The sequence below is a fragment of the Theropithecus gelada genome, chromosome 11 (genome assembly GCF_003255815.1).
Source record: "Theropithecus gelada isolate Dixy chromosome 11, Tgel_1.0, whole genome shotgun sequence".
In the NCBI taxonomy this organism is placed as follows: Eukaryota; Metazoa; Chordata; class Mammalia; order Primates; family Cercopithecidae; genus Theropithecus; species Theropithecus gelada.
This window is the reverse complement of record NC_037679.1, coordinates 10,452,214-10,478,677: the sequence shown is the minus strand read 5'-3', so window position 1 is coordinate 10,478,677 and position 26,464 is coordinate 10,452,214. Positions and strand designations below refer to the sequence as shown.

At 46.8% G+C, this 26,464-nt stretch overlaps 1 protein-coding gene across 6 annotated transcripts; it reads left to right on the top strand.

Annotated features, from left to right (window-relative positions):
- On the top strand, nt 1-25,143 carry SMAGP (small cell adhesion glycoprotein). 6 transcript variants are annotated; one of them, XM_025402163.1, is made up of 5 exons: nt 1-157; nt 1,093-1,164; nt 4,905-4,907; nt 23,664-23,741; nt 24,383-25,143. In XM_025402163.1, the coding sequence occupies exons 2-5, from the start codon at nt 1,131-1,133 to the stop codon at nt 24,559-24,561; spliced, it is 294 nt and encodes a 97-aa protein (XP_025257948.1). In that variant the 5' UTR covers nt 1-157; nt 1,093-1,130; the 3' UTR covers nt 24,562-25,143. The 6 variants fall into 6 exon arrangements, with proteins under 6 accessions (XP_025257948.1, XP_025257951.1, XP_025257949.1 ...); XM_025402166.1 differs by lacking the exon at nt 1-157 and adding an exon at nt 189-348; XM_025402164.1 differs by lacking the exon at nt 1-157 and adding an exon at nt 189-354.
- The last annotated feature ends 1,321 nt before the right edge of the window (nt 25,144-26,464 follow it).

Below are 26,464 nucleotides of genomic sequence, written 5' to 3'. Positions count from 1 at the left end.
TGCGCCAACCCCGCGCGCCGCCCGCGGCTTCTTCCTCTCGGGGTCCTCGTTGGGCCTCTGCCGGCCTCCGCGACTCCGCGGTGCCCGCCCCCACTGAGTTCAAAAGGACGCGCGGAGCGGCGCCGGCCCTCCCCCGGCAGCCCGTCGGACTGGAAAGGTGAGCACGAGGGGAGGGCGGGGGCGCCGGAAAGCCGGGTCGCCCACACTCGCCTCAGCCACCTCGGCCGCGGCAGGAACCGAAACCCGGAGCGGCCGAAGCTCAGCGCCCCGCTGGGACCGAGGGTCGCGGCGGCTGGAAACGCCGCTCTCCAGCGCACCGGCCGCTCCCAGCGCAGCGCGCTCCGCCGGGTGCTGGTAACGCGGGGGGCTCCGGGCGGGGACGGGGGCGGGACCGCGGGGCGAGGACCAACCCAGCCCGCTGCGTCCACCCTGCGTTCGCAGGGGCGTCGAGGGTCTCCGGGACGTGAGGCGCAGGCAGGAGCCAAGTGAGGCTCGGCAGGCTGTGCGCGGACCGCGCCCTAGACGGCGAAGGCAGGTCCGGACGGGGCGGCCAGCCTGGCGTCCCTGCGTCCCAGGCGGGCCAGAAGGCGGCCCACGGCCCTCGCCTCCCGGTCCCGGCCCGGCTGCCGCGCTGCGCCCAATCCGCTCCGGAGCTTAGGCGCGGGTCCTGACCTTCCCGGCCCTCTCCTGACACCTGGTGGATGGCGTTACCAGAACTCCGAGCTGTGGAACCCTAGGGTACCTGTTACCGCGCTTTGGCGAAACTGGGTCCGCTGCTGATTTGCGAAACTTTGCCTGACTTTATCAGGCCTTGAGAGATCTCCGAGGTAAATTTGGTGGCCCATTGAAAGGATCGGGAGAGAGCGTGTGAAGGTAACACCCCGGTAAAGTGCATGTGGCCTCAGACTGCTCCTGTGGAGAGCCGTTGGTACTTGGAGCCTGAGAAGATACTCAGGGAAACCAGAAGTGGGCAAGAGGAAAAGGGGAAGGGACTTGGGAAAACCTGGCACCAGAGGCGTTTCTGGGACTTCCAGGACTCAAAGCCCCAGGGGCTCACCCGCTGCATTCCTGTCTTTGCCCCTTTTCCTACAGATCTGCCTCTTCTCCAAGGAACTCAACCACTAGTGACAATGACCAGCCTCCTGACCACTCCTTCTCCGAGAGGTAGGCGAAGGCCTTTCCTAATCCCAGTGAGAAAGAATTGTTCAACATTCCCTTCCCCAGACCAGTCCTGGAAGCCTCAGCCCTGGTGGAAAGACTCCCGCCTCTCTCCGCCTGTCTCACACGGGAAAGGCCTGGGAGGAAGCAGGAACTCTAGAGTGTGCCCCTTAGTACTGTTTTAATCTGAAGTCACATGGACATGGTGACTTCACTACCACTTAAAGCTTTGTAACATCGGTTTATCCAATGATTTTATGTCAGTAATCCCAGGACTTTGGGAGACTGAGGCAAGAGGATCTCTTGAGGCCAGGTGTTTGAGACTTGCCTGGGCAACATAGTGAGACCCCCATCTCTAATTCAAAAGAAAGAAAGAGGCCAGGTGTGGTGGCTCATGTCTGTAATCCCAGCAGTTTGGGAGGCCGAGGTGGGCGGATCACCTGAGGTCAGGAGTTTGAGACCAGCCTGGCCAACATGGTGAAACCCCGTCTCTACTAAAAATACAAAGAAATTAGCCAGGCTAGTTTTTTATTTTTAGTAGAGAGATGGTTTCACACCTGTAATCCCAGCTACTCAGGAGGCTGAGGCATGGGAATCACTTGAACCCAGGAGGCGCAGGTGAGCTGAGATTGTGCCATTGCACTCCAGCCTGGGCAACAGAGTGAGACCCATCTCAAAAAATAGGGAGGGAGGGAGGGAAGGAGGAGAGAGGGAAGGAAAGGAAGAAAGGAAGGAAGGAAGACTGATTATTTTATAAGCCTAAAGGAAGGGCTTTACTTTCATCCCTCTAATAATTTATAGCTATGGCAAAGAATTAGCAGAAAGCCTTATAGTTAAATGTGGAAAAGGAATCTTCAAAGATAACAGGGAAATCGTTTTTTAAAAACCTGCTAAAGATAGTATTTCTAACCTCTAAGCTCCAGGTTCATCATTCACAAAATAGGGAAAATAGTACCTATCTTATGATTTATGAAGATTAAATGAGACAGCCCATATAAAACACCTAGAAGAGTGTGCAGTGTCCCGTAAGCACTCAGTCACATTGGTTATTAGTACTGAGTGCTTGTTAGAAACTCATTTTTCGGCCGGGCGCGGTGGCTCAAGCCTGTAATCCCAGCACTTTGGGAGGCCGACACAGGCGGATCACGAGGTCAGGAGATCGAGACCATCCTGGCTAACATGGTGAAACCCCGTCTCTACTAAAAAATACAAAAAACTAGCCGGGCGAGGTGGCGGGCACCTGTAGTCCCAGCTACTCGGGAGGCTGAGGCAGGAGAATGGCGTGAACCCGGGAGGCGGAGCTTGCAGTGAGCCGAGATCCGGCCACTGCACTCCAGCCTGGGCGACAGAGCGAGACTCCGTCTCAAAAAAAAAAAAAAAAAAAGAAACCCATCTTTCCCTTGAAAGGGATTCTGCTGGCTTTGTAATTCCATTTCTCTGATGATACAGACCCAGCATCATAACCTCATTGTTCCCTGAAGGTGTGTGGAGGCCGGTCTCTACTGCTCAGCACTCTGAGAATGGATGCCTACCTTTTAGTTCATCATCAGGCTGGGCCGGCCAAACTATCAGTTATTTATTGACTATTCTCAGCATGTGCTAGTTAGGGAGAGGAACAGTGGTTGGTCTATACACCTTTGTCTTCCTATACACAGTCACATTTGTCATTAGACAGACATTCCCTGCTTTTACTGTGTAGAAACAGGTGAGTGACAACACCAGTGGAAGTCCAAGACAGTGTCCTCTGTGACTGGTAATGCACACAATTCAGACTTTTAGTTTTCTGGTGAAAAGAGATAAAAGAGAGAAATGGCCGGGTGTGGAGGCTCATGCCTGTAATTCCAGCACTTTGGGAGGTCAAGGCAGGCAGATTGTTTGAGCTCAGGAGTTCGAGATCAGCCTGGGCAATATGGCAAAACCCCGTCCCTACAAAAAAATTTTAAAAATAGCCGGGCATGGTGATACACACCTGTGGTTCCAGCTACTCCGAAGGCTAAGGTGGGAGGATCCCTTGAGCCCAGGAGATGGAGGCTGTAATGAGCCGAGATCATGCCACTGCACTCTGGCCTGGGTGACAGAGCAAGTCCCTGTCTAAAAAAAAAAACTTGGGGGGGTGCGGAGAGTGGGGAGAAATGGGTCAGCAAAGGCTTCATGAGTAGGCGAGGAAGGGATCTGAGTCTTGCCCTTGAAAGATGGACAAGGTTCGTACTGGCAAAGGGGCGCAGCAGGTATCTTAGAGAAGGGTGGAATACCTTTTCTATGTGTATCTGCTCTGGATAAAGGTAGAATACCTCATACCATGTGTGAAGCTACAGAAACAATTTACCCTGGAGGATGTTCAGGAAGCGGGTGGGCAAAGGACCTCCAGAATAAGCCTGCCCACAAGGGAAAAAAGGCGATACCTTGGTAGCTAGCTGAGGGATTAGAACCTCGGCAAAGCGGAACTGTTTACATTTTTAAAAATTTTATTATTTATTATTATTATTGTTGTTGAGACCAAGTCTCGCTGTGTTGCCCAGGCTAGAGTGCGGTGGCTTGATCTCAGCTCACTGCAGCCTCCGATCCTGGGCTCAAGCAATTATCCTGCCTTAGTCTCCCTAGTAGCTGGAATTACAGGCGTGCGTTACCACGCCCAGCTAATTTGTGTACTTTTAGTAGAGATGGGGTTTCACCATGTTGGCCAGGCTGGTCTCGAACTCCTGGCCTCAAGTGATCTGCCTGCCTCAGCCTGCCAAAGTGCTGAGATTACAGGCATGAGCCACCGTACCTGGCCATTTTTTCTTTTTTTAAAACTTACGGTAAAATAAACATAGTACAGGTATTACCATTTTAGCCACTTTTTCGCAGGCAGTTCAGTGGTGGAGTAGTCCCCGCTTTTCCACAGGGGATTCATTCCAAAAGCCCCAGCGGATGCCTGAAATCTCAGATAGTACTGAACCCCATCTGTACTACGTTTTTTCCTGTACATACATACTTAGGATAAAGCTTAACTTATAAATTAGGCACAGTAAGAGATTAACAATAATAAAATAGAACAACTATAACAATATACTGTAATAAGAGTTATGTGAAAGTGGTCCCTCTCGCTTAAAATACCTTATTTACTATAGATCTTAGAAACCTCAGTATACAATTCTTTTTTTTTTTTTCTTTATTAAGTCAAGAACTTTAACCTTTTCACTTAAAGGAAGCACTTCTTGTTGGCATGTCCAAATTGCATCACCATTCTTGTGCTTTGGGGCCATTGTCATGTAAAATAAGGGTTACTTGAACACAAGTGTGGTGATACTGTGACAGCCAACTACTAAGCATTTATAGCATGGATACAAAAGGATGATTCACTATCCCGGCCCGCGGGATCGTGGAAGCAGGCCCTGGAGGAGGGAGTGGGAATTTGGGGGACAAGAGACACGAGAAATGGAGACAAGACAGTGCTCTGATCAAGTCTCGTTTAATGGCGGTAATGCAATGCCTTATATACACTTGGAGGGGAAGGGGTTGGGCCAGAGGCGGAGATATCTCATCGCGGAGGGTGTGGCTAGGTAGGTATTGGTTTCTCTGGTCGGAGGTCATGTTGCGCCTGCGCTGTCAGTTGGTAATTTTCCCGGGGGCAGGATGGTGCCTGCGCTACAAAGTAACAATTTTGGCAGCGCGGGGGAAAAACAGGTGAAGAAAAAGGAGGAAGAGCGCCATCTTTTATGAGGTATTGATACAAAAGAGAAACAACAAATCTAGGGAGGAGGTAGAAGGTGGAAAGGAATAGAGCTCGGGCGTTTAATCATTAATTATTATTTGCTATGGCCGGGGCGCGCAGCTCCGGACAATTCACTTTTCAGGCAGGATGGAGCAGGGTGTGAGATTTCATCACGCTACTCAGAACGGCACATAATTTAAAATGTATGAATTGTTCCTTTCTGGAATTTTCTTTTTCTATTAAATTTCTATTTAATGTTTTTGGACTGCAGTTGACCACGGGTAACTGAAACCTGGGAAAGCAAAACCACAGATAAGGGGGGACTACTGTATTTTTTTTTTGAGATGGAGTCTTGCTCTGTCGCCCAGGCTGGAGTACAGTGGCACGATCTCAGCTCACTGCAAGCTCTGCCTCCTGGGTTCACACCATTCTCCTGCCTCAGTCTCCCCAGTAGCTGGGACTACAGACGCCCGCCACCACACCTGGCTAATTTTTTGTATTTTTAATAGAGACGGGGTTTCACCATGTTAGCCAGGATGGTCTCGCTCACCTGACCTCGTGATCCGCCCGCCTCGGCCTCCCAAAGTGCTGGGATTACAGGCGAGCGCCCGGCCCTGGGGAGACTACTGTATTAAGTAATTCGTGTTCCTCACCACCATCCATCTCCAGAACTTTGCCTTCCCAAACTGAAACTTGACACCCATTAAACACTGATTCCCCACTCCCCTGGCAGACACTGTTCTATTTTCTGTCTATATGAATTTGACCGCTCTAGGTACTTCATGTAGGTAGAATCATACAACAGTCCTTTTGCGTCTGGCTAACTTCACTTAGCATAATATTCTCAAGGTTCATCCATACTGTAGCATGTCCCAATCTCCTACCTTTTCAAGGCTGAATGATATCGTTGGATGTGTATATTACGTTTTGTTTCTGCATTCATCTATGATGGACAGTTGGGTTGCTTCCACCTTTTGGCTATTGTGACTGATGCTGCTATAAACATGGGTGTACAAATATCTTCTTGAGACCCTGCTTTCAGTTGTTTGGGATGTATACTCAGAAGTGGAATTGCTGTATCGTTATAATTCTGTGTTTAATTTTTTTGAGGATCCACCATACAGCTTTGCACAGCGGCTGCACCATTTTATATTCCTACCAGCAGTGCATAAAGGTTTCAGTTTCTCTGCAACCTTGCCAACACTTGTTACTTTCTGTTTAATAGTAGTCATCATAATGTGTGTGAGGTGGTATCTCACTGTGGTTTTGATTTGCATTTCCCTAGTGATAGTGATGTGGAGCATCTTTTCATGTACTTATTGACCATTTGTACATCTTTGGAGAAATGTCTATTCAAGTCTTGTCCCATTTTTTAGTTGAACTGTTTTGTTATTGTTCAGCTGTATATTTATATCCTTTTAAAACTTTTTTTTTTTTTTTTTGAGACGGAGTCTCGCTCTGTCGCCCAGGCTGGAGTGCAGTGGCCGGATCTCAGCTCACTGCAAGCTCTGCCTCCCGGGTTCACGCCATTCTCCTGCCTCAGCCTTCCAAGTAGCTGGGACTACAGGCGCCCACCACCTCGCCCGGCTAGTTTTTTATATATTTTTTTTTTAGTAGAGACAGGGTTTCACCGTGTTAGCCAGGATGGTCTCGATCTCCTGACCTCGTGATCTGCCCACCTCGGCCTCCCAAAGTGCTGGGATTACAGGCTTGAGCCACCGCGCCCGGCCCCTTTTAAAATTTTTTTAAAAAATTGATTATTGAGTCAGCCCTCTGTCTCTCTCTTTCTCTGTCTCTCTTTTTTTCCAAGACCGAGTCTTGCTCTGTCACCCAGGCTGGAGTGCAGTGGTGCAATCTCGGCTCGCTGCAACCTCTGCCTCCTGGGTTCAATTCTCCTGCCTCAACCTCTCTCCCGAGTAGCTGGGATTACAGGCGCACGCTGCCATGCCCGGCTAATTTTTTGTAGTTTAGTAGAGATGGGGTTTCACCATGTTGCCCAGGCGGGTCTCGAACTTCTGACTCAGGCAATCCACATGCCTCGGCCTCCCAAAGTGCTGGGATTATAGGTGTGAGCCATCGCGCCTGGCCTCTCTCTTTTTTTTTTTAAGAGATGGGATCTTACTCTGTTGCCCAGGCTGGAGTACAGTGGCACAATCCTAGCTCACTGCAGACTCAAACATCTGGGCTTGAGGGATCCTCCCACCCCAGACTCCTGAGCAGCTGGGACTGCAGGCATGCACCATCACGCCTAGCAATAAAGTCTATAAAGACTTCCTAGAGGAGATATCCTTCAGGAGCCTTGAAAGTAAGGGCCACATTATGACTTTCCCGAGCCCTGGGCACTTTTGTCTTTGTGGGCTCCTCCTTCACTTAAAAAATATTAAAAATCATATTTTACAACTATCAGTGTAAGGAAGAATATGATAATATAATAATTAATATTTATAATTAGTAATTCACATAACAACCTTAATATTTCTTTGACCTAAAATTTTGGTTCTTTTCCTTCTGATTATAAAAGAAATGAAAATCATTTAAAACATTTTCATGGGCCTTTAGAAGCATTGTGGGCCCAGGGCACTGTGCCTGTTGTGCCTAGTGCATAAGTCAGCGCTATTGGAAGTAGGGCAGTGGAACTGTGCCTTGTGGGCTTTGCCCACCCTGCCAGGTAAAGCTTATCTCTTGCTACCAAATAATTGTACCAGCTACTGCCTAGGTTGTCCTTACCCTGTATTAGACACTTAGCATTTTTCTTTTCTTTTTTTTTTTTTTAAGACAGAGTCTTGCTCTGTCGCCCAGGCTGGAGTGCAGTGGCGCGATCTTGGCTCACTGCAAACTCCGCCTCCCGGGTTTAGGCAATTCTCCTGCCTCAGCCTCCGGAGTAGCTGGGACTACAGGCGCCCGCCACCACGCCTGGCTAATTTTTTGTATTTTTAGTAGAGACGGGGTTTCACCATGGTCTCCATCTCCTGACCTCGTGATCTGCCCCCCTCAACCTTCCAAAGTGCTGGGATTACAGGCGTGAGCCACTGCGCCCGGTCAGCATTTTTCTTTTTTTTATTTTATTTTGTTTTATTTTAAAAACTTTTTTTGTAGAGATAAGGTCTTGCTATATTGCCCAGGCTGGTCTCAAACTCCTGGCCTCAAGTGATCCTCCCATCTCAGCCTCCCAAAGCAGCATTTTTCATTGCACTTATTCCTCACCACAACCCTGTGAAACAGGTTTTATTCTCATTTTACAGAAGGAGAAACTGAAGTTCAGGGAATTTAAGGAGTTTTCTTTTCCTTTTTTTTTTTCGAGATGGAGTTTCGCTCTTGTCGCCCAGGCTGGAGTGCAATGGTGCAATCTTGGCTCACTGCAACCTCCGCCTCCCAGGTTCAAGCAATTTTCCTGCCTCAGCCTCCGGAGTACCTGGAACTATAGGCACCCACCACTATGCCCAGCTAATTTTTTAAATTTTTAGTAGAGATGGGGTTTCACTATGTTGGCCAGACTGGTCTGGAACTCCTGATCTCAAGTGATCCACTCACCCCGACCTCCCAAAGTGCTGGGATTACAGGCATGAGCCACTGTGAAATTTTCAAAGATTAAAAAAATTTCCCAAGGTCATGCAGCTAGTAATGGCAGAGGCAGGATTTTATGCCAAGTCTGATTTACTGCAAAGCCTGTGTTCTTTATGTCATGATGGACTGCTCCCAAGGTCTCACTCCACCCAACTCGCTGGTACACATGAAAGAGAAGGCAGAAGAAAGGGGGCCGAGTTCCAGGGTGGCTTCCCATGGAAAGAACTGGGGGAGCCACCTTTTGTTGGACAGGTCTAGAGCAAATAAGTAGGCTGGCAGACTCAGGTGGCAAAAGATCTGATGTCTCAGTGATAAGAGATTTAGCTCAGCCTGGGAACAAGGGCCACAAGAAAGCCAGCCAGTATCTGGGTTAACAAAAAAAAAAGAGTGAGTAAACAGAATAGATCTTGAAGGTCATTTGCTATTGGGTAGGATTTGGGTGGGGCCTTCAATCTTATGGTCCTTTGTCCTGACATTCCACTTACAAGAAAAATGATGCTATAGTCTTTCCAAACCTGAGCCGGGAAGGTTTGGAAAGACTGTAGTGCTATTTAATAATTATTTCTTTGTTTGGACAAAGAAATGGGGTAGAAACAGGAGAGAATGGAGGAAAAGCTATAAGCCATTTCCTCCTTTTATGCCAGCTTTCCTGAACTTAGTTTATTTTGTTGTTGTTTGTTCTTTTTTTCTTTTTTTTGAGACAGGGCCTCAATTTCACCCAGACTGTAGGGCGGTGGCTCAATCATAGCTCACTGCAGCCTCGACTTTCCCAGACTCAGGTGATCCTCCCACCTCAGCCTCCCAAGTAGCTGGAACCACAGGTAGCGTGCCACCATGCCCGGTTAATTTTTGTATTTTTGTAGAGACAGGGTTTTGCCATGTTGCCCAGGCTGATCTTGAACTCCTGGACTCAAGCGATCCTCTGGCCTCAGCCTCCCAAATTGCTGGGATTATAGGTGTGAACCACTTTGCCAAGCATGTTATTTTGTTTAAAAGGTAATACATGCCCCTCAGAGAATAACTTTCTAGACCTTTTCTATGTACAAACATATATATGCATATTTATAGGGTTTTTTAAAGTTACTTAAAATATATATACAGAGAGACAGGGGTCTTGCTATGTTGCCCAGGCTGGACTCAAATTCCTGGCCTCAAGCAATCCTCCCACCTCAGCCTTCCAAAGTGCTGGGATTATGGGTGTGAGCCACTGCACCCTGCCAATTTACTTTTTTTTTTTTTTAAACAAAGATGCAGTCCTACTAGACATACCACCTGGCAATTTGCTTTTTTCATCTAACCGTTTATCCTCTCCCAGTAATATTGTACATCTCATATTCTTTTTAGCAACTATTTCTACAATGGATGGCCTATAATTTATTTCATCATTCCTCTCCAGATAGACATTCTAAGTATGTCTGGATTTTTTATTTTAAAATTTGATTTCAATGAGAATTCTAATAGAACACTTTCCGTTTATAAAAATTCAAAAACTAAGGCTGAGAGGGGTTCTGATGCTCAGCTAGTTCAACTAGCCATTCTGTACTAGAATTCTCTCTCCAAGATGCTGCCTTGCTTTTGTCCAGTTTTGCTCTTTCTTCTGTTGGGGAGACATCTGTCTTTTCGAGTTTCCGCTGTTAGTTCTCTTGTACAGGTCATGCCTTGGCGTATTAGAAGACAGAATTTAAGTTCTAGGCTCCCTTTTTTCTCTGGGCTTTCTCTTGCAAGCTTTCCTTATCTGACATGGTTTGCCTGCTCACCTCAAAATTGTGACACAGTGGCTCATGCCTGTAATCCCAGCACTTTGGGAGCCGAGGTGGGCAAATCACCAGGTCAGGAGTTCGAGACCAGCCTGGCCAACATGGTAAAACCCTGTCTTTACTAAAAATACAAAAAATTAGCTGGGCATAGTGGTGGGTGACTGTAATTCCAGCTACTCGGAATCGCTTGAACCTGGGAGGCAGAGGTTGCAGGGAGCCGAGATCAAGCCGCTGCACTCCAGCCCGGGTGACAGAGTGAGACTCTGTCTCAAAAAAAAAAGAAAAAAAATAAGACCGGGCGCAGTGGCTCACACCTGCAATTCTAGCACTTTGGGAGGCCAAGGTGGGTGTATCACGAGGTTAGGAATTCGAGAACAGCCTGACCAACATGGTGAAACCCCATCTCTACTAAAAATACAAAAATTAGCTGGGTGTAGTGGCATGCGCCTGTAATCCCAGCTACTTGGGTGGCTGAGGCAGGAGAATCACTTGAACCCGGGAGGCAGAGGTTGCAGTGAGCCAAGATCGCACCATTGCATGTTAGCCTGGGCCAGAGAACGAGACTCCATCTAAAAAAAAAAAAAAAAAAAAATTAGCCGGGCATGGTGGTGCACGCCTGTAACTCCCAGCTACTCAGGAGGTTGAGGCAGGAGAATCATTTGAACCCAGGAGGCGGAGGTTGCAGCGAGCCAAGATCTGCAGTGAGCAGAGATCCTGTCTCCAAAAAAAAAAAAAAAAAAGAAAAGAAATCATGACACCCAGATGAACTCAGCAGTCTAGGAGTGGTACAAAGTAGAGCAGTACTGTCGCCTCCATTTTTAGACCATATTTATATTACTGGTGCCTAAAATAACAGTAATTTTAAATTTTTTATGATTATAAAAGTAATTATTTATCATTGTGAGAAATTTGGAATTTACATAGGAAAGCACATAAAACAAAACAAAATTCAGGCACACACCTGTAATCCAAGCACTTTGGGAGGCCAAGGTGGCAGGATCCCTTAAGGCCAGGAGTTCAAGACCAGCCTGGGCAACATAGCAAGACTCCCTCTCTACTAAAAACTTTAAAAATTAGCCAGGCATGGTGGCACACACCTATAGTCCCAGCTACTCAGGAGGATGAGGTGGGAGGATTGCCTCAGCCCAGGAGTTCAAGGTTACAGTCATCTATGATTATATCACTGCCTTCCAGCCTGGGTGACAGAACAAGACCCTGTCTCTAAGAAAAAAAGAAGAAAATCAAAATCATTGAGAATTCCACAACCTACCTGTAACTCCTGCTGCTGTTTTGGAGTATATCCTTCCAGTGTTAGTGGTTTTTTAGGGACCCCCCGTAAGTACTTTATATGTGATGCTGCTAAGCCGTAGCTTCCCCATTCTTTGTGAGTAGTTGGCTTCCTGAACCTAAGAGCAAGGAATGTGTTAAATTCTCATCTTGTTCCATTTGGTGTGTTTCTTTAGACATTTGAAATGTGTCTATGTTTATATCAGTTTACTAGTTGCCCCTCAGCTTTGAAGCCTTTAACAAATTTCCCAGGGCTGGGCGCAGTGGTTCACATCTGTAATCCCAGCACTTTGTGTTGTTGAGGCAGGAGGATCGTTTGAGCCCAGGAGTTCAAAACCAGCCTGGGCAACACAGTAAGACTCCATCTGTACAGAAAATTTTTAAATTGTTGAATCTTCCCTGGGTCTGCAGGATCTGCATTTACCCAAAGGGCATTCAGCTCAGTCTGTGTAGAAGGCACCAATAAAGCATAAGACCAAAAAAAAAAAAAAAAAATCTTGCAAAGAATTTGAAGTTCAATATGTATTTTTTGAGACAGGGTCTCACTCTGTCAGCCAGGTTGGCATGCAGTGGTGCAAACATGGCTCACCGCAGCCTCAACTTCTCAGACTCAAGTGGTCCTCTTGAATCCTCCTCAGGGTTCAAGTATCAGCTATTTTTTTTTTTTTTTTTTTGGTAGAGACAGTGTCTCCCCATGTTGCCTATGCTGGTTTTGAACTCCTGGGCTCAAGCAGTCCTCCTGCCTCAACCTCCCAAATTGTTGGGATTATAGGCATGAGCCACTGCACCCAGCCTTGGACTTTGTTATACTAGTTTTATTATTTAATATTTTTTATTTTGAATTACATAAAGGCCTTATTTTGGCCCTCGCATGGTTTGACATAACAATATCAATTCAAAAAGACTAAGGTTAAACCCCAGTGAAAGAGTCTCTGTCTAGACTGGCATCACTTCATCCCTTAACAATCCATTACTGTCTCACTTAGGCCTTATAGCCAGTCTGTATTTCTCTACCTTGTCCACAAGGATATTATAAATAATCTTTTTTTTTTTTTTTTTTTTTTTTTTGAGACGGAGTCTCGCTCTGTCGCCCAGGCTGGAGTGCAGTGGCGCGATCTCGGCTCACTGCAAGCTCCGCCTCTCGGGTTCACGCCATTCTCCTGCCTCAGCCTCCCGAGTAGCTGGGACTATAGGCACCTGCCACCACGCCCGGCTAATTTTTTGTATTTTTAGTAGAGACGGGGTTTCACCGTGTTAGCCAGGATGGTCTCGGTCTCCTGACTTCGTGATCTACCCGCCTTGGCCTCCCAAAGTGCTGGGATTACAGGCGTGAGCCACCGCGCCCGGCCTTGTTTTTTTTTTTTTTTGAGATGGAGTCTCACACTTGTTGCCCAGGCTGGAGTGCAATGGCGTGATCTCGGATCACTGCAACCTGTGCCTCTCGGATTCAAGCTATTCTCCTGCCTCAGCCTCCTGAGTAGCTGGAAATACAGGTGCCCACCACCATGCCCAGCTAATTTTTATATTTTTAGTAGGGATGGGGTTTCACAGTGTTGACCAGGCTGGTCTCAAACTCCCAGCCTCCATCACCTCAGGTGATCCACCTGCCCTCAGCCTCCCAAAATGCTGGGATTACAGGCATGAACCACTGTGCTTGGCCTATAAATAATGTTATGATGTTTTCTGATGCTATCTACTCTTACAGCACCTTCAGTTCTCCTTAAGCCCCTCCCATCCTCACTCTCAACTGATTATCTTACATCCTATTTTGTAATTATTAATTTATTTTTTGAGAGACAGGGTCTGTCACCTAGGCTGGAGTGCTATGGCACAATCATAGCTCACTGCAGCCTTAAACTCCTGGGCTCAAGAAATCCACCCACCTCAACCTCCCAAACTGCTGGACCTATAGGCGTGTGCCACCATACCTGGCTATTGCTTTATTTTTATTTTTATTTTTTTGTAGAGATGGAGGTCTCTCTATGTTGCTCTCAGCCTGATCTTAAACTCCTGACCTCAAGCGATCCTCCCACATTGGCCTCCCAAAGTGCTGGGATTATAGGTACAAACCACTGGGCCCAGTTAAGATCTTATTTTAGAATGGGTAGACTGGGCACAGTGGCTCACACCTGTAATTCCAGCACCTTGGGAGGCCAAGATGGGCAGATCACCTGAGGTCAGGAGTTCAAGACTAGCCTGGCCAACATGGTGAAACCCCATCTCTACTAAAAATGCAAAAATTAACCAGGTGTGGTGGTGGGTACCTGTAATCCCAGCTACCTGGGAGGCCAAGGGCAGATAATGATTATAACCTGGGAGGGGGAGGTTACAGTGACCCAAGATGGCACCACTGCACTCTAGCCTGGGTGACAGAGCAAAGACTCTGTCTCAAAAAAAAAAAAAAAAAATTTATTTTAACTTTAGAGGCCAGGCGCGGTGGCTCACACCTGTAATCCCAGCACTTTGGGAGGCCGAGGCGGGTGGATTACAAGGTCAGGAGATCGACACCATCCTGGCTAACACGGTGAAACCCCATCTCTACTAAAAAATACAAAAAATTAGCTGGGCATGGTGGCGGGCACCTGTAGTCCCAGCTACTTGGGAGGCTGAGGCAGGAGAATGGCATGAACCCAGAAAGCGGAGCTTGCAGTGAGCCAAGATCGAGATCGCACCACTGCACTCCAGCCTGGGTGACAGAGCGAGACTCCGTCTCAAAAAAAAAAAAAAAAAAAATTTAAGAGATAGGGTCTCACTATGTTGCCCAGGCTGGTCTTGAACTCCTGGTCCCAAACAGTTCTTCCACCTTGGCCTCTCAAAGTACTGGGATTATACAAGCCACTGGACCCAGTTAAGATCCTATTTTCTTGAGCAAATTAAAGTTCTCAGACGAGAACTGCCAAAGGCTCCCACCCCCACCGTCAACCTGCCACCTGCGTTTGTGCCCATCTACTCTGCTTTTCCTCCTTCCAATGGCACTGTCTCTGCTGCTGTCTGCAGCCAGCCCCTCTGTGCTCTAGATCTCGTCTCTTCAAGGACTCTTGTACATCATCAGTTGTCCCTCTCATCTGAGTCATTCTTACCTGTATGCAAACATGCTGGCATTTCTCCTATCAGAAAAACAAACAAATTTGAACTCTCTTTCCCCTCCAGTCACAGCCTCATTTCTCTGCTCACCTTTACAGAGAAATTTTGTGTAAGCATGTATTTATACTTTGCCTCCAGTTCCTCTCCTTCCATTTCTTCCTTGAACCCACCCTAAATTACGGGTTTATATCCAGCACTTCACCAAAACTTCTCTTGTAAAGGTCATTTATGATCTCTGCATGGCAAAAGCTGTTTGGCTGCTACTCCCCAGTCTCCTTGGGCTCAGTCAGTCTTGGGTTCTCTTTATCTGCACTTACTCCTGGGTGATCTCACCCAGTCTATGGTCCTAAATATCTAATGACTTCAATCTCCAGTACCATATATATATCTGTATTTATATATATATATATATATATATTTCTGGAGAGGTTGTTTGTTTTTGTTTTTTAAATAGAGATGAGGTCTCACTATGTTGCCCAGGCTGCTCTTGAACTCCTGAGGTCAAGTGGTCCTCTGTCCTCAGCCTCCAAAGGGCTAAGATTACAGGCGTGAGCCACCGCACCCCGCCTCCAAATTCTAGTCTTAACATCTGAACTTTGATATCTAGTAAGCAATCATGTTTCTTCCAAATTTGTTCCTCCCGCAGGCTTCCCCCTCTCATATAACTCCATGCCTTCATCTTTGACTCCACCCCACATCCAATCCTGTCCGTCTTTGTTTCAGATTATATTCAGAATCCCACCACTTTCTCACTGAGCTGCTGCAAAAGCAATTAATGCTGTCATGGAAATTAGAAAAAGGGACTGGGTCCGCTAGCTCACACCTGTAATCCCAGCACTTTGGGAGGCTGAAGTGGGCAGATCACTTGAGGTCAGGAGTTCAAGACCAGCCTGGCCAACATGGTGAAGCCCCATTTCTACTAAAAATACAGAATTAGCCAGGCGTAGTGGTGCATGCTTGTAGTCCCAGCTACTCCAGAGGTTGAGGTAGGAGGATTGCTTGAACCCAGAAGGTCAAGGCTGCAGTGAGTCATGATCATACCACTGCACTCCAGCCTGGAGGACAGACTGAGGCCCTGTCTCAAAAATAATTAAGTGAATAAATAATAAAGTAAAAATCTGATCAGTCTCTGCCCAAAAACCTGTAAAAGCTTCCTACCTCACTCACTGAAAAAGCCCTTACCTTGGCCTACAAGGCCTGTGTTGTACAGGCCTCCTTGACTTTCTCTGCTTCTCCTCTCCCCCTTGCTGCCACTCAGGGGCCTCCATGCTGTGCATTTAACAGGCCAAGCATGCCTGGCCCCGGGGTGTTTTTCAGTGCTGTGGACAGCCTTCCCGTGAACTTGCTGTCCTCTCTGCCTGGAATGTTCTTCAATCAGCTCTTTGCATGGCTGCCTCCCTCACCTTCTTTAGGTCTTCACTCAAGTCACCTCATCAGTAAAGCTTCCCCTGACAACCTTCTCTAAAACCACAACTCCACATCCCAGCTTTCCATCCCCTTTTCTGCTTATTTTTCTACATAGTGCTAATTCACATGTAATATAGCATACTTTTTACTTAATTATTTTTACTTTTTTTTTTTAGATGAAGTCTCTCTCTGTCACCCAGGCTGGAGTGCAATGGCACAATCTCAGCTCACTGCAACCTCTGCCTCCTGGGTTCAAGTGATTCCCCTGCCTCAGCCTCCTGAGTAGCTGTGACTACAGGCGCACGCCACCACGCCCAGCTAATTCTTGTATTTTTAGTAGAGACAGGGTTTCGCCTTATTGGTCAGGCTGGTCTCCAACTCCTGACCTCATGATCTGCCCGCCTTGGCCTCCTAAAGTGCTGGGATTACAGGTGTGAGCCACCGTGCCCGGCCTTATTTTATTTATTGTCTGTCTTCCCCCTCTAAAAATGTAAATTGTATAAAGAGAGGGTTTTTTTATTGTGGTAAAATTATACATAACATAAAATTGACCATTTTAACCATTTTCAAGTATACAGTCCAGCAGTATTAAGTACATTCACGTTGTTATACCTTCACCAACACCACTACGCATCTCCAGAACTTTTGCATCCTCCCAAACTAAAACTCTATACCCATTAAACATTAACTCTCCATTTTCCCCTTCTCTAGCCCCTTACAATCTCCTGTAGTACTTTCTGTCTCTATGAATTTGATTACTGTAAGCACCTCATAGAAATGGAATCATACAATGTTTGTCTTTTTTTTTTTTTTTTTTGAGACAGAGTCTTGCTCTGTTGTCTGGGCTGGAGTGCAGTGGCATGATCTTGGCTCACTGTAACCTCCACCTCCTGGGTTCAAGTGATTCTCCTGCCTCAGCCTCCCGAGTAGCTGGGATTACAGGCACCTGCCACCACGTCTGGCTAATTTTTGTATTTTTAGTAGAGACAGGGTTTTGCCATGTTGGCTAGACTGGAATGTTTGTCCTTTTGTGCCTGGCTTATTTCACTTAGTGTCATGTCCTCAAGGTTCATTCATGTTGTAATATATGTCTGAATTCCTTCCTTTTTTTTTTTTACAGAATTTCCTTCCTCTTTAAGGATATGTTTATGCCACATTTTGTTTATCCGTTTATCTATTGATGGACATTTGGGTTGTTTGTTTCACCTTTTTTTTTTTTTTTCTTGAGATGGAGTCTTGCTCTGTCACCCAGGCTGGAGTGCAGTGGCGCGATCTCGGCTCACTGCAAGCTCCACCTCCTGGGTTCACGCCATCCTCCTGCCTCAATCTCCCGAGTAGCTGGGACTACAGGCGCCCACCACCACACCCAGCTAATTTTTTTTTTTTTTCAGTAGAGACGGAGTTTCACCGTGTTAGCCAGGATGGTCTCAATCTCCTGACCTCGTGATCCGCCTGCCTCGGCCTCCCAAAGTGCTGGGATTACAGGCGTGAGCCACCACGCCTGGTCCATTTTACCTTTTATTTAGGTATTGCATAATGCTCCTATGAACATGATATGCAAGTATCAGTTGAAGTCCATTCATTTCTTTTGGGTATATACCTGGAAGTGGGATTGCGGGATCGTACCCAGCATCCCAGCAATGAGATTACTGGGTAATTCTGTTTACTCTTGGCAGTAACTCTAAAGGTAAGAGTTTTTGCCTGTGTTGTTCACTGATAGAAGCTCAGAGCCTGGCATACACACTCAGTAAATTCTTTTTGAACTGTTTAATTTCCCTGTCTAAGAACCTAGAATCTCAGTCTAAGAAGGCTGTGCAGCTTGTCTGACCCAGCTTGCTCTCGGTAGTCCCATTCTGACTTCTAATGCTTGCTGTTTCAAGTTCAGAGCCCTCCAAACAGGCCGTGATAATGTGTTCTAGAACTTTGCTGGGGAATCACATCAAGCTCACCATTTCTTTGCGGAATCCACCTTCCTTCCATGGCCCCTTCAGGTTCCAGATCCCTCTCTTTCTCAGAAGCTCCTGTGTCACCAACAGAAATCCCATTTACAAGTTCTTGCAGTGCCCTTGGCTGTCATATCTGGTCCTTTTAGATCAGTCTGGTGCTTGCTGAGTTTCTTTGTTTCTGTTGAGCTCACTTCCCCCATGTCCCCAAAGACTCCACTGCTCCTTAGTACAAAAAAGAGGATTCTCTTTGATAGGAGACAGAGGTGAAAAGGCCTGAGGGAATTCTGCTTTCTCTGTTACCTCCAACCTGACCCCTCAGGCCCAAACAAGCCTAGCTTTTTCTTTGTTCTTGTTCCAGATATAATGCTTTTTAAATTGTCCTTCACAGGGTGCAGTGGCTCACACCTGTAATCCCAGCACATTGGGAGGCTGAGGAAGGCGGATCACCTGAGGTCAGGAGTCTGAGACCAGCCTGGCCAACATGGCAAAACTGTCTCTACGAAAAAAAATACAAAAATTAGCCAGGCATGGTGGCACATGCCTGTAATCCCAGCTACTTGGGAGGCTGAGGCAGGAGAATTACTTGAACCCAGGGGGTGGAGGTTGCAGTGAGCTGAGATCAAGCCACTGCACTCCAGCCTGGGCGACACAGTGAGACTTGGTCTCAAATATAATAATAATAGGCTGGGCACAGTGGCTCACGTCTGTAATCCCAGCACTTTGGGAGGCCGAGGCGGGCGGATCACAAGGTCAGGAGATCGAGACCATCTGGCTAATATGGTGAAACCCTGTTTCTACTAAAAAATATAAAAAATTAACCGGGCGTGGTGGCACGCTGTTGTAGTCCCAGCTGCTCGGGAGACTGAGGCAGGAGAATCGCTAGAACCTGGGAGACAGAGGTTGCAGTGAGCCAAGATTGTGCCACTGCACTCCAGCCTGGGTGACAGAGTGAGACTCTGTCTCAAAAAAAAAAAAAAAAAAAAAAATCTGATGTAGAGTCTGCCTTCTTGCCATTGTTTAAATATTGAGGTAAATTTCTTTGCACCTTTCTTCATCTGCGCTTTCTGCTTCACCCGATGGCTTCATATAAGTGGAAACCGACCAATAGCTGCATCTCAGCAAGGCATTCTGTAGAATTTTTTTCTTAAGGTCTTCCTGTTTGACTAAAATATTCTCTAGTTGTGAGAAAGCTTGCTTTTGATCATGTTAAACATTAAAGGTATAAAGAGGATGGGGAGTCCTCTGAACCTCTTTTGGTTCTAGGGGCTGCTCAATTTTTTAAAAATTAAAGAATAAATAACTGAAAATAAACTGAAAATAAAGAAGTTGCATATAAATTAGCCTGACTTCTGCATTACACTGACATCATTCCCTAAGTTACCTATCACCAGTCAGCCAGTTCATGTTAAAGAAGCACTTTGTAGCACAACTGTCTGTATTTAATTGTGATCATCTGGTTTCCTCCCACCTTTATCCTTTTTTTTTTTTTTTTCCTGAAACAGGGTCTCACTCTGTCACCCAGAGTACAGTGGCACAATCACACCTCACTGCAACCTGGACCTCCTGGGCTCCAGTGATCCTCTCACCTCAGTTTCCCGAGTAGCTGGACTACAGGTGTGTGCCACCATGTCTGGCTAACTTTTTTTTTTTTTTTTGTAGAGATGGGAGTCTGGCTATGTTGCCCAGGCTGGTCTCCAACTCCTGGGCTCAAGCGATCCACCTGCCTTGGCCTCCCAAGGTGCTGGGATTATAGACGTGAGCCAGTGCACCTGGCCTCCTCCATATATTATTTAAAAAAAAAAAAATAGACGCCAGGCGCGGTGGCTCAAGCCTGTAATCCCAGCACTTTGGGAGGCCGAGACGGGCGGATCACGAGGTCAGGAGATCGAGACCATCCTGGCTAACACGGTGAAACCCCGTCTCTACTACTAAAAAATACAAAAAACTAGCCGGGCGAGGTGGCGGGCGCCTGTAGTCCCAGCTACTCCGGAGGCTGAGGCAGGAGAATGGCGTGAACCCGGGAGGCGGAGCTTGCAGTGAGCTGAGATCACGCCACTGCACTCCAGCCCGGGTGACAGAGCAAGACTCTGTCTCAAAAAAAAAAAAAAAAAAAAAATAGAGATGGTGTCTCACTATATTGTCCAGATTAGTCTCAAATTCCTGGCCCCAAGCAATTCTCCTGCCTCCACCTCCCAAAGTAGTGGGATTACAGATGTGAGCCACCACACTCATGTACAAAGTAAGTTATTGTTGGGTGATTGAACAGAAATTACTCATCTTCAAGCTTCTGACATACATTAATCTACTCAATGCTTTGTACATCCTAAATTCTCAAATGTTTAAAGAAAGCAAAACTAGGAACAACTGTATAGAACTCTAGATCCATGGTAGGAAGATGGATTGCAGCCCTGGGAGATTTGGGGAGGAAAGTGCATGGTGAAAGGTGTGAAGTCATGACCAGGTAGATAAACTTCAGAGCTTCCCTTTGATAGGGGTCACAGTGTTGTATAACCTAATCTCAGAAGTTACATACCATCATTTTTGCCATAGTCTGTTAAAAGCAAGTCACCAGGTTCAACCCATATACCAGAGGAGAGGCATGCTCAAGGATGTCAATACCAGGAGGCAGAAATCATTGTGAGCCATCTCAGAAGCTGTATACCACACTCCCATTTCACAAATCAAGAAACTGAGGTACTACCAGGCATGGTGGTGCATGCTTGTGTTCCCAGCATTTTGGGAGGCCAAGGCAGGAAGATTGCTTGAGGTCAGGAAGTCAAGGCTGCGGTGAGTCAAGATTGCACCATTGCACTCCAGCCTGGACAACATAGTGAGATCCTTGTCTCCACCAAAAGAAAGAAAGAAAAAAAAAGGCCAGGCGTGGTGGCTCACGCCTGTAATCCCAGCACTTTGGGAGGCCGAGGCGGGCGGATCATGAGGTCAGGAGATCAAGACCATCCTGGCTAACATGGTGAAACCCCATCTCTACTAAAAATACAAAAAATTAGCCCGGCAAGGTGGCAGGAGAATGGCATGAACCCAGGAGGCGGAGCTTGCAGTGAGCCGAGATCGCACCACTGCTCTCCAGCCTGGGCGACAGAGCGAGACTCTGTCTCAAAAAGACACCAAGTGGGTGTCTTCTCATCGATTCCGACATTATCTACCTGGAGCCAGTGTCAGATACCACAGGTCGAGGGCTGGGTCCCCAAGGCTCCACCTCCCTTCAGACACTAGTCACAAGTCCAGGCCTCCAAAACTTGTGACCAACCAGCTTCAAGTTGGAGTTCCCACCCCTGCCAACCCCTGCTTTGGGGTTCAATTAATTTGCTGGAGTAGCTCACAGAACTCAGGGAAACAATATGTTTACTGGTTTATTATAAAGGATATTGCAAAGGATACAAATGAGGACATGTGTAGGGTGAGTTGCGGGGAGGGGGGGCGGAGCTTCCATGCCCTCCCTGGGTGTGTCACCCTTCGGGAACCTCTGCATGTTCAGCTAGTTGTTTTTTGGGGGTTTTTTTGTTTTTGTTTTTAGATGGTGTCTCATTCTGTCACCCAGGTTGGAGTTCAGTGGCGCGATCTCAGCTCACTACAACCTCCACCTCCTGGGCTTGAGCGATTCTCATTCCTCAGCCTCCCAAGTACCACACCACCACACCTGGCTGATTTTTTTTTTTTTTGCTATTTTTGGTAGAGACGGGATTTTGCCATTTCCCAGGCTGGTCTCAAATTCCTGGGCTCAGGAAATCCAGCCACCCCGGCCTCCCAAAGTGCTGGGATTATAGGCATGAGCCACCATGCCCAGCCATGTTTAGGTACGCAGAAGGTTTCTAAGGCCAATCCTCTTGGGTTTTTAATGGAAGCTTCATGATGTCAGCATTCCTTTCCCAAATTCTCCCTCTGGAATGAGGATCTTATGACCCACTATTGGAAAGGCAGGGGAAGATGAGAGTCCTGCCTTGGGGCAGGTGAAGGGAAGAGCAGGAAGAGGCCGGAGAGATTCCTTTTCCTGACACCCACATCCTAACACAAGGCTAACGGGCTGTGGGAATTAGGAGCCAGGAACTGTGGATGAAGACTTAGAATATGTGTGTGTGTGTGTGTGTGTGTGTGTGTGTGTGTGTGTGTATATATATGTGTGTGTGTGTATATATATATATATATATATATATGTATATATATATATAAAACACCACAGTAACCATTTGCCCAAGGCCACAGAGTGGTTGAGGGTACTACCATTCCTAGACAAAGAGCGGGGACCAGTGGAGAAAGGTTTGGCCTGGCCTTGGGAGGGGAAGTGCTCTGCACAGCCTGCCTCTGCTTTCTGTATTGCGGGACCAGGATGGTTCATCAGGCTTCCCTGGGCCTGCATGGAAAGACCCCTCAACAGTCTTGGCCCCTCTTAGCACAGGCCCAGCTGACCACCACTGATGCCCTCATTTCGCTTGCTGTGGATGGAAACCTGCATGTGTCAGGCACTGGATAGGAGTCATGCTCACACCACGCTCCAGCCACGCTGGCCTTTGAGTCCCCCAGTCTCAGAGCTTTGACCCAGGCTCTTCTCTCTGCCTGGAATGTGCCCCATCCCTGTTACTTGGTAAACTCTTACCCCTGCTTCAGCTCCCAGCTCAGATATTCCTCCCTTGGGAGGTCACTCCTGGCTGGAAGACTGGAAGACACTCCCTTGGCCGCACACTTTCCTAAGTGCACTTACGGCAGCTCCTCACCGTGCAAGCTGTGGAGGGTGCTATGGAGGGTGAGCCCTGGGAAGCTGGCCCGTGTCCATTTTGCTCGACCTTTCATCTAGCACACGGCCTAGCAAAGAGGAGGCAGTGGGTGAGTGTTGCTATTTGTGGGATGCCAGTCAGGTCGGGGTGCCTCCTGTGGGTGATGCCAGGGTCAGCCAGCCAGTTTTCCCCAGGAGACTTCTATCCTGCAGTAACCTCTACATTAAAGTGCTAATAGGAAAGAACAGAAGGGCTTCCTGACTTCCTCTGTAAACACTTAAAAGGGACTTCTGGAGACCACTCATTTTGTCATGTTCTGTCCCTGGGTAATGACTTTAGGGTGGGACTTTCTTGCGCTGAAGGATAAATAAACCCGTAGCAGGAGGGGATGCAGGATCTATTTTAGGGTAGAGGAGAGGCCTGTTTCAGAACCTTTCAAATTGCAGGGCCTATCCTGGAAGTGTAGAAAAGGGTTTTTAATAGGAGAGGAGCACTATTTCATTATGTTAAAATAATGTTTACAAAGAGTCTGTAAGAATGCTGCAAGAAAATGCACATGCTATATAATATAATGTAAATATATGTGCATATACATCTCATTTGATCTCACTTATGTAAAAATATGCATTCCTAATAATGGCTTATCCTTGATGAGTTACTTATTAAATGTCACAACAACCTTTTAAAGTAGGTACTCTTACCTCCATTTTGCAGATACAGGTTAGGTAATTTTTCCCAAGGTCACACAGCTAGTAAAGGACAGAGTTCATATTTGAAACCCAGTCCATCAGGCTCTATAGCCCCTACTCTTAACCATTATATTATGCAGGGAGAAATCCATCAACATGTTGTCTTTGGGTGGTGGTTTATTTTCTTCTCTATTCTCCAGGATTTTCTATTTATATTTACTATAGGAGTTAAATGATAAACTTTTGAATAGCAAAGAAGGTGGGGTGGTGAAATTTGAAAGCCAAACATATGCTTTCAAACAAAAGAATTCACCCCATTTCCTTTTCCACTTTTCTACATTTTCCAGAACTGATGACCACCCCAATTTTACGGCCCACTGAGGCCCTGTCCCCAGAAGATGGAGCCAGCACAGCACTCATTGCAGGTAATAGACTCTGAGCCAACTCCAAGGGACCTTCTGGATCAAGGGCATCTCTCTCCGGAGAGAGCCTGACCAAATCCATTAATGGGCTCACCCTGGCATGCAAGTTATATTACACACACACACACACACACACACACACACACACACACAGGGCTATAAAAGACTCAGAGGCTTCTGTCAGAGGCACTACCAGTAAATGACAGGTTGGGAGGTGGCCACAAATAGATATGCATACGGACGTTACACTCGAGTACATGGGTAGGGACGAGGATATATGTGGTTGGTTGAGTGGGTGAGGAAGAGGGGGAGGATCAGAGAAACCACTTCCTGTTAGGATAAGCCATTTCCTGTTCCCTCCTTCCCGTTTCTATAAGAATCAGGAACTGGTTTGGGAGGGAGTTCAGTTTTGTCAGAAATCAAAAGCATGTGTCCTTAGCTTAACTTAAGCACCAGCAGACTCCAGCTATTATGTGCCATGGAAATTGGGGTTGGTGGGGGAACATGGTTTGGATGGAAGTGGACACTAGTTAACGAAAACAAGAGGATCTTTATGAAAACAGTGACTAAATCAGATGACTCCAGGAATTACTGAGACATCCTCAATCCTGAAACATCTCTACATTTTCCCTCTCCTTTCCAAGTTGTTATCACCGTGGTCTTCCTCACCCTGCTCTCGGTCGTGATCTTGATCTTCTTTTACCTGTACAAGAACAAAGGCAGCTACGTCACCTATGAACCTACAGAAGGCGAGCCCAGTGCCATCGTCCAGATGGAGAGTGACTTGGCCAAGGGCAGGGAGAAGGAGGAATATTTCATCTAATGACTCCCAGGCCCCAAGGAGCTTATTCCTGGCTCCAGCGCTAACATATTGACTGCTTATTACGGGAAAGTTTTCTCTGAAGCCAGGGAGAAGCATTGATTGATGTGGGCAAATCCAAGCTCCAGCCAGGTCGCAGTCCCAAATGCCGACATCACTGACTCCAGGGACCAGGGACATGGAGAAAGCTGTTTATGGTATCTTTAACCAGGCCCTCTTATCAGAGCTGGTGTTTGTGACTGGTCAAAAAGATGGGGCTATATGAGGGGACATCTGAGTATGTGCCCAGTCATCTTTTTTCACAGGTTGAAGGGAGAGAAAAGAGTGTTAAGGGCCATTGGCTGCTCTACTCTGTCCCCTACCTGGTTACCTAGTGATAGCCCCAGTGGAGATAATGTCCATACAAGGTCTTCCCAGAGGCTGGATACCACAGTAAAAGGCCAGGCCAGGAGGGGTAGGAGACTCTGGAGATCTTACCTCCTGATAAATGTGCTACATCCCCTAATCTGAGCCCTTCCTTTCCGTGTTCCCCGACAACCTCATGCTTACGTGATTTTTATCCAAATTAAAATTTTTCATTGCTACGGAAGTCCGATTCTCATGTGCAAGAAGTAACTACCTTTATATTTTGACTTATTTTTCCTTAAACATTTTTGACATTTTCTTTTCCCTATTTAATGCCTTTGCATGTGTTCTCTCCCAAGCAATAAGAACCTTAGGAAAGTTCTAGAAGTTTGCAGAACTATCTTAGGGATTTCAGACAAAGATGGTGCAGGAAAGCTTGTTCCAGAGTAATGTCATTAGCAACATACCCTGGGAAGGAAGGGTGCAGTGGCTCACGCCTGTAATCCCAACACTTTGGGAGGCCAAGGCGGGCAGATCACGAGGTCAGGAGATCGAGATCATCCTGGCTAACACAGTGAAGCCCTGTCTCTACTAAAAATTCAAAAAAAAATTAGCCGGGCGTGGTGGCAGGCGCCTGTAGTCCCAGCTACTCGGGAGGCTGAGGCAGGAGAATGGCGTGAACCCGGGAGGTGGAGCTTACAGTGAGCCAAGATGGCGCCACTGCACTCCAGCCTGGGCAACAGAGCGAGACTCCATCTCGGAAAAAAATAAAATAAAATAAATAAATAAACGTACCCTGGGAGATGAGTTGGTTCAAGCCTCCATCCTGGCAAGGGCCATAATTTCCTAGAATCCCTTCTATGTATATACAGAAGGAACCAGGAAAAATCAAGCTACTGCCTTTCCCAGTGTATCCTCAGAAGCAAGCCAAGAGTTGTTGTTCACTTTGGAATTAAGCTAGGTCTCCTTTGAAGTCTTAATGTATTGCCTCCATTGTCCAAGCTAAAACGCAACCAAGTTCAGATTAAGAGCTGAGGAATCTGGCTGGGTGCAGTCGCTTATTGCCTATAATCCCAATACTATGGGAGGCCGAAGCAGGCGGATCACTTGAGGTCAGGAGTGTGAGACCAGCCTGGCCAATGCAGTGACGCCCTGTCACTACTAAAAATACAGAAATGAACCAGGTGTTGTAGCAGGTTGCCTGTAATCCCAGCTACTCAGGAGGCTGAGAATCATTTGAACCTGGGAGGTAGAGGGTGCAGTGAGCCGAGATTGCGCCACTGCACTCCAGCCTGGGTGACAGAGGGAGACCCTGTCTCAAAAATAAATAACTAAATAAATAAATAAGCTGAGGAATCTATCTTGACAGCCTAGATTCTATGAGTTTTCAGTATTTCTCCACATAGAACATTGGAGAAACTGAAGGTCATCCTCAACATATACAAATTGCTATACCAGAAACTTTTCTTCAAGCCAAACTTTAGAGCAAGTTAGGAGAATCAATAGTTCCTCATTTCTAAGTTTAGGTCCTAAATTCCAAAATTTGAAAGAGGTTAGGGAG